At 37.6% G+C, this 8,265-nt stretch overlaps 1 protein-coding gene and 1 long non-coding RNA gene across 4 annotated transcripts in view; one reads left to right on the top strand and one right to left on the bottom strand.

The window, feature by feature from the left end:
- The window catches only part of LOC107667783 (growth factor receptor-bound protein 10-like), a 60,744-nt gene extending 52,690 nt beyond the window's left edge, over positions 1–8,054 (top strand). For all 3 annotated transcript variants that reach the window (XM_016459507.1, XM_016459506.1, XM_016459508.1), the window contains 11 exons: positions 629–744; positions 2,768–2,842; positions 3,081–3,218; positions 4,243–4,353; positions 5,239–5,337; positions 5,703–5,780; positions 6,197–6,313; positions 6,405–6,471; positions 6,593–6,680; positions 6,765–6,858; positions 7,679–8,054. In XM_016459507.1, the coding sequence (XP_016314993.1) occupies positions 629–744; positions 2,768–2,842; positions 3,081–3,218; positions 4,243–4,353; positions 5,239–5,337; positions 5,703–5,780; positions 6,197–6,313; positions 6,405–6,471; positions 6,593–6,680; positions 6,765–6,858; positions 7,679–7,825 (1,130 nt within the window). In that variant the 3' untranslated portion in view covers positions 7,826–8,054. The remainder of the gene's footprint in view (positions 1–628; positions 745–2,767; positions 2,843–3,080; positions 3,219–4,242; positions 4,354–5,238; positions 5,338–5,702; positions 5,781–6,196; positions 6,314–6,404; positions 6,472–6,592; positions 6,681–6,764; positions 6,859–7,678) is intronic.
- The window catches only part of LOC107667785 (uncharacterized), a 4,369-nt gene continuing 4,054 nt past the window's right edge, over positions 7,951–8,265 (bottom strand). The window contains exon 2 of the long non-coding RNA XR_001631818.1: positions 7,951–8,261. This is a non-coding gene — a long non-coding RNA (uncharacterized LOC107667785). The remainder of the gene's footprint in view (positions 8,262–8,265) is intronic.

The raw sequence follows: 8,265 nt of genomic DNA, 5'->3' as shown, positions 1-8,265 counted from the left end.
ATTCATTTCTGTCACTGCTGTGAACTGACCACCACACAGAATATGAAGAATATAAAACATTTTTAGGAGTCAGCTGTCCACTGTAGTCCTTAAGATATCAGCACAGTAACACTCAGTCAAATTATTGTTATCGATAAAATCCCAGAAAATATCGAGATATAATTTTTTGTCAATATTGCACACCCCTAGCTGCCAGCCGTTCGGTGCAACTGGCAGAGCTGAATGTAAAATTTAACACCGCATACACCATCCTAACCCTCGTCAAAGAAGAGCTTAACTTTAGGTTGTTTACAAAAGAAATCTGTCAGTGTTCTTCATTTTCTCTCTTCTTCAGCCCTTTCTTTTTCTCACGGTAGTTAGCGGAAAGCAGTGACTGAGAGATTGACGGCTAATATTAACCAATACAAAATCTGCATTAAAGTTAAGAATGTAAGGATAAAATCTGTTAATATATAATTTGTAGTTGTGATGCTCATACATTTTTGGCGAGTGCTCCTAAATTTTTGCTGGTGCTCCTAACTTTTTGAAGTTGGGAGCACCAGTGCTACCAAGTAAAAAAGTTAATTTCGAGCCCTGCCACTTTGCCAGTAACTAACACCATTTTGATGTCATCTGTGTTTGAATACAGAGAGGTGCCTAGAAGATCATGAACTGGTTGTTCCTGTGCAGGCCTGCATGTCTCCAGAGAGCAAGTTTCTCTTCAGGAAGAACTACGCCAAGTACGAGTTCTTCAGAAACCCACTGGTGAGTTGTCACAGAGAGCAACCTCCTTCTCCTTCAGCCCACCTATGTGTTTCCTTGCTTCTCAAGACCACCACTTCAAGCTTAAATCCTTTGAAATTAAAGTCCGATTATCCTCGAAAATCTTGCCAAGAATACTTGATTCATGACCTGCAAGCTATAAATCCCCTAAATATGTAAATATCTAAAAAAAACAAAAAAAGGTGAAGTTCCCACATTCCTGTGTTCCGTATGCGAGAAAAACCTCCATGTTAATCCATTTCCAGCCATTCTAGCACAGCTTGTACGTGTTCCACCTCACTAAGCAAGAAACCTGCTTTTTTCTTATAAGCCAGTACTCAACACCTTTTAACTGATGGAATTTTGACAAGTACATTTGAACCGGCGTCGTATAAGCGTCTTACGGTGTGAACACTGTGAAACATTTTATCCTGCTCTGTAAGCCATGGACTTTTTGTACGCTTGGAAAAAATGTTAATGCAAAAGCTTAATCTTATTTGAGCCTGTTCTTTAGTACGGTATGTACAATGTGTGTCAGCGCTTGAGGCATCTTTGGGCCAGTTAGTCGGAGTCTGTTTGACAGAGCACTTAACCTGCTTTTGGTAATCCGTGGCTTTGGCAAGTGCTTAGTGCAGCTCACCTAAATTAGCTTTAGATGAGTTTCAGCTTGTGTGTGTATTTCTTATTATTTACCATGTGTGTATATGTATGTATGTATGTGTATTTTCTATTGCCCTACACCAACTCTACACCTAAACCTACCCCTTATACGAAACTTTGTGCATTTTTAGATAAAAAAAAAAAAACTTAATTCTGTATGATTTATAAGCTTGTTTCCTCATGGGGAACAAAAAATGTCCCCATAAGGACAAGGATATTGTTATCTTTGTGGGGACATTTTGCCCCCATAACACGTGCTTTACCAGGACCACACACACAGTGCTGGGTAGTAACTGATTACATGTAATCGGACTCCAAAATTAAATACTTGTAATTAATTCTATTTGAACCAAAAAAACATGAGTGTGGTGAGAACATAAATATTTTTCTATCTCTGGAGCTGTGGTGTGCCTACTTTGATTGTTTTGGTTCAAATTTTTGTGTGGTGGAGCACCCACATTGAGCTTTTTGCCTACTGGATGTGCGCACTTGGACTGATTTTAATTTTTAATTAGATTATATTGCAATTTAAAATGTCATAGTCACTAGGGCTGCACGATAAATCGAAATGGAATCGAGATTCTGTTGTCAGTGTTTCTTTGTTTGAATATGGCGCTTATCACATGCTGTGGGGTATCGGCGTTTGGTATCGGGGCATGTTAACGAGTACGAGTACGAGTACAGGAGCTCAGTATCGGGCCCGATACCGGTGCATCCCTAGTATTGACACAAAGGCAGTGATTTATTCATAATTTGATTCTTTTTTTATTGTCTCTTAAATGTTCCTTTTTAAAATTCTACCACTTTATATATTTTGAAAGTCTTCATTCATAGTCTTCAAGCTCATTCATAAACCCCAGTTTGGGAAACCCTAGCATAATGTAATGTTTAATACACTTCATGATGTTGATAACAAAGAATGGAATATATCAAAAGTAATCTAAAATTAATCAAAAAGTAGTCAGCTAATATGTGTAATCCAATAGAATATGTTACAAACTATAATTTCCATCATGTAATTTATATATACAGAGAAGTAATAATAAATATTTACGAACAGAAGAGAATTCAATTAAAACTTTTAAAAAGTTGCCCGTTCAAATACTTTGTAACAAATTCAGTTTGTTCCTTTCTTTTGTGCTCAGTCTAGTAACAATCATCTTACATAATTGCCTACTAAGGAAGGCATCTGATCTTGGTCAGGTGAACCTAAAAACAGATTAATTATATATGGCTTCCTTACTAATCATTCAAACCCTAGTTCATACACGCACTGGTTGTTCCATTACGTTTCTTGTGAACTGCTGGCATATGTTCAGTGCAGACAGTCTTTTCTTACCTCTCATCCTTTATCTTCCTCTCACAGAACTTCTTTCCGGAGCAGATGTTGGCGTGGTGTCAGGAAACTAATGGCTCTATCCCACAGTCACAGCTCTTACAGGTGAGGAAGAGACGCAAATGGATCTGTGACACAGCAAAATCTGAATTAGCCCACATTATGAACCTGTGCATCACTCTTTTGCAGCTGAATTTTAGTGGATTCAAACAGCTTTTGAAATGCACACTCATGTCTTGTGATACCAAAGAGGCCGCGTTATTAAAGCATGAAAGGCATCCAGGTTTGAAGAGCTCATTTTCCAGATGGTCCTCTGCTTTTTTTTTGTTTCCTTCCTGTACAGAATTTCTTGAATTCCAGCAGCTGTCCAGAGATCCAGGGCTTCCTTTATATGAAAGAAACGGGCCGCAAGTCTTGGAAAAAGCTCTACATGTTCTTGCGCCGTTCTGGATTGTACTGCTCTACTAAAGGAATGTCAAAGGCAAGCTTCTCTTTAATAGAATATTAATTCAAGTCTTTAAATTATACATGTATTTGTGAGCATATATGTGTTTTTACAACTATAGACCGCTGTTATGCATCTATTATTCCTAAATTTGCTTGCAAATAAATACAGTACAGTCCAAAAGTTTAAGTACTCATTGAAAGCCTGGGATTTATTTTTGAAAAAATTTCAAATAAATATTTATTAAATATGTTATTGTAATGTTACAAGGAGCTTAATTGTAATTGTATCACTATTAATTATTATTATTATTATTATTTACTAATATTTAAGGCCATTTCACACTGAGCGTGATGTGAAAAAGCGAGGCGAAACGCAGACGAACGGTGCTTTCACACAGAGCACGAACTGATTGATTGCTAATTCACGCCTGCACGCTAGGTGGTGCCAACCAGCAATGCATTTTTCCTCCGATATGGATCTCGTATAAGGTCCGCTGCTCAATTTACAGCATTAAGTTTGGTTCTACACCAGAAACAAAAACTATCTATAGCCCCATAGGATCAATTTTTTTCGATTCAAAACCATTGTCACGCCAAACATTCGCACCGAATTTTCGTGTTCAGTGTGAAAAGGCTTTAATAGATATACCATAAACCAGTGGTTCCCAACCCTGGACCTGGAGGCACCCCAACACTGCATGTTTTGCATGTCTCCTTAATCAAACACACCTGATTCAGATCATCAGCTCATTAGTAGAGACTCCAAGACCTGAAACTGGCGTGTCAGAGAAAGGAGACATGCAAAATATGCAGTGTTGGGGTGCCTCCAGGACCAGGGTTGGGAACCACTGCCATAAACAAACAAACATATTTATGTTAATGTGTCCCTTTTAACATGTTCTCAATTTGTAATGCGAATAATACAAATGCATCAAACTTGTTTAGAATAATGGCAAATAAAGGATTTCAGGATAACTGTTTTTACTGTTTATAGCCGTCACTATGTAGGTCTGTCTTTGTGAGTTGTATTGTGATGAATTTATAATTGGGTTGTTTAGGAGCCAAGGCACCTGCAGTTACTGTCGGACTTAGAGGACAGCAATATTTTCACTGTGACAATGGGCAGAAAGATGCACAACGCGCCCACAGACTACCAATTCTGCATTAAGGTGAGCAGGATGCCGGTCAGTAAATTGACTTTGACATTGAGAATAGAGGAGGCATGGCTGGCACAATTTCAAAATCAATGGTTTTCCCCTTTAAATAACTACCCATGCCTCACCTGGTACAATGCATGCTAGTCCTTATTAAAGGGGACATAACACACACAGTCTCACCCAATCTCATATTGATCTTCCTGGAGGCGCTCCGTGGGCGGAGCTAAAGAGTGACGAGCACTTGCCCAATTGTCAACAAAACACAGACATTTGATGCCGTTTTACTTACAGTCTGCAGTTCTGAATCATGACCGGTATCTTTTATAGCTGGGACCGCTCCATCTTCCAGTATCGAACGATGTGCAAATCCAGTGCCGAACTGGGCCTTGTTTATAAAACATTCGTCAACAAACACACTTGCAAAACTCCGTTGCTGCCCTGGAAAAACAAACTGCATCCACATGCGGCTACGTAATGCTGGGTTCTTTGGTAAGCTGGGCAAGGTTATCTTTCCCTTACAGCCAAAAACACACTTCTTTGGAGACATTCTTCTCAAGCGAGTCCCGTTCAGTGCAGCCGAATGAAGCGTGTTGATGGGCACGCTCTTGCTCTCGCTCTGATCGATGTGTGTGCGCTCTTATGGAAGAAATGCCCATACAAGGAGTTCCACCCTTCATTACGTCACGAAGAGCCAAGCTCGAAAAACCGGAAGGAGTATATTTGACACCGAAATACTTGTTCTACATTCATATCGTTTTTTTTTAACTTTGGCCATGTTTAGCATGAGAATCCAACTCTTTAACAGTGTAAATAACTCAACATGCATGAAATAGCATTAGACCTCCCATTTACCTTGAGTGCCTTGATTTGACGGTAGATATCTTGCTTGATTGACAGCCCGGTAAGGGCAGGACAGAACTGAAGGAGTTGAAGATGCTGTGTGCTGAGGACGAGCAGAGCCGAACGTGCTGGATGACTGCTTTCAGACTGCTCAAGGTATACAGTAAAAACAAAAAAATTATGAAATATTATTACAATTTAAAAGAACCATTTTATATTTTAATATATTTTCAAATGTCATTTATTCCTCTAATGGTAACTCTGAATTTTCAGCAGCCATTAGTCCAGTCTTCAGTGTCACACAATCCCCAATCCAATCAGCATGCACCAGATTAAATTTTTTATTTTGTGTTTTCGTTTATTTATTTATAAAACCATATAAAATTATTATTATTAATGAACATTCTAGATTTTCATATTTAATTACTAGAGATTTGTTGTGAACAAGCTGTCCCTCAGATATCTCCCAGACACACCCTTTTGTCCATTCTTGTTAACCCAGACACTTTTTTTTTTTCCAGTTTGGAATTCTCCTATATCAGAACTACAAGAGCCCACACCAGAGAAAGACTGCCATATCAAACTTCACCACACCTGTGGTAAGAAACACATTAATATGTTACTCAGTGCTGACTCTCTAGTGCACTTGATGGTATAAATGTGCTGCTTTCACGCTTCTGTGAGTTCACCTGGTATTACATGCACCCCATGTGCTCTTGACGAATGCTCTTGCTGAGAGTTCACTTAATCTGCTACCGTGCTAAGCATGCGGCTATTGATTCCTTTACGCCGATTTGCATTGGGAACTTTCATGCAGGGGAAACGTATGAACACAGGGGTTGCTTTAGGGATTAATTTAGAAGCTATTTAATAAGGCTTTAGTGGTTTAATTAGAGAGGTTTAATGCTGATCATAGCAGGTTGTTTTGAGGACAACCTGTAGGAGTTATTTTTACACATAAATGAATGCTTATGTAATAAACAACTGATCAAGTGTAATACTGTTTTTACTATAGCGGAGTGTGTCTGAGAATTCACTGGTGGCCATGGATTTCTCAGGAAGGACCGGTCGTGTGATTGACAACCCTGTGGAGGCTCAGAGCGCTGCCATGGAAGAGGGACACACTTGGAGAGTGAGTAGTTAGATACATGTATACTCAGGCAATGAATTAGGGTTTTTAATTTTTTTATGCATTTATAACAACATTTAAAATCTCTGTACAGAAACGGAGTCAGAGAATGAATGTTTTGGGAAGACCCAGTCCTCTACATCCCTCGCTGTTAAGCTCAGGTGAGTGTCGCAGCATTTACTTACAGTTTAGCACCTTCAACACTATTTGATTTAAGTGGTATTTTAATAGAAATAGCAATATTTCATGCCGGTAAATGTGGACTTGCGTTTATGTCCTCAGTGATCCACAGGACACAGTTATGGTTCCATGGCCGCATTATGAGAGAGGAGTCCCACAGGATGATTATGCAGCAGGGCCAAGTTGATGGGTATGACACTTTTCACATTTATAGGCAATATTAATTGCTGTTTTATAAGTGGGCAGTGAAATTAATCAGTCTTATGTCTCGCAGGTTATTCCTGTTGAGAGACAGCCAGAGCAACCCAAAAGCATTTGTTCTCACGCTGTGCCATCATCAGAAGATTAAACACTTCCAGATTTTACCTGTGAGTCCCTAATAAACACTCAATACAAACTACCCTATTGCATGTATTAATGCTTATACAAGAATAAAGAGCAGGGCAAACTGCTATTTTTTTGTCATGTTACCTTATACTTATAAAAGGTGTAATTTACAGCGATTACGGTCAGTGATTGAGAGAGGTACATGAGAATTTAAATGTTAACTTTTTTAGGTTACATTTATTTTAAAAATAAATGTAAAAGTTAAAGTTTTGTTAAAGCAAATTTTATTTATATATAAATATTGTATATTATATACATTTATAATTCTGTGCATGTTAGTGAATTTGCAGTGTATAAAACATTTTTGTAGCTGAAAATGAGGCATGATTTATTAAAGGAAATATTAATATGAAATGTTTTTGTTAATTATAATATTAGGCCTATGTGTACTTAATTAGTAAATACATTCTTAATTACGTGTAATAAATGTATTATTTTTATATTATGTAAAATGCTGAATGTATTTAATATTTATATTATACACAATTTACATATAATATATATATATAATATTATATTATAATATAAGAAAAATATAAAAAAAATAATACCAAATTTATAATTTTTATATTATTTATATAAAATGCTGAATGTTTTAATATTGAACTATATATAAATAATTAATATAAAATTATATTAAATAAATAATGAATGGAATTCTGCTTAGTTTACCCCAATCACCTTAACATTATGCCACATTTTTATTTGTAAGATTGTCTGCTTGACAGGAGAGTTTATGATTTAAAAATGGATTCAGTGATTTAAAAATCTATCTTATTCTCACTTCTTTCTCTCTGGCAGTTTGAGGAGGACGGCCAGGTTTTTTTTAGCCTTGATGATGGCTCTACCAAGTTCACAGACCTGATCCATCTGGTAGAGTTCTACCAGCTCAACAGGGGCGTCCTGCCCTGCAAACTCAAACACCCCTGCACCATGGTGGCCTTATGACCCCCCTCCTGATCCTAACAAACAACACACACACAAATAAAAGTAACTGAGAAACTGGATGCTTTTTTAAAATAATAATTTCCAGTCATTTTCACAATAAGCTGACGCAACCCACGGGCATGACCCACTGCTCTGGGATTAGCATGGAAACGTTTGGGAATAATTATGGGACAAGATCAACTTCCCGGACCCCCTGTCCTTTGGTTTAGACAAGGGTGCCTGTTTTTTTTTTTTTTTTTTTCAGTCTCTGTGGTGATATTCATGAACTTTCATTTAAATCAAGACTTTTTCATCATTCAGGACATGACACTAGACACACCCCCCATGAACTGATTGGATCGGGACGGTCGTTTCGTGTGGTGTGTCTGCGGGGACTTGCATTGCAAAAAGTTATTTGATGACGATTGATATGTATTATGTTATTTCCTACCTGAACCTTT

Source organism: Sinocyclocheilus anshuiensis, unplaced genomic scaffold, assembly GCF_001515605.1.
Source record: "Sinocyclocheilus anshuiensis isolate Anshui unplaced genomic scaffold, SAMN03320099.WGS_v1.1 scaffold2177, whole genome shotgun sequence".
Taxonomy (NCBI): domain Eukaryota; kingdom Metazoa; phylum Chordata; class Actinopteri; order Cypriniformes; family Cyprinidae; genus Sinocyclocheilus; species Sinocyclocheilus anshuiensis.
The sequence above is the reverse complement of the archived record's forward strand: the minus strand, read 5'-3'. Positions and strand labels throughout refer to the sequence as shown.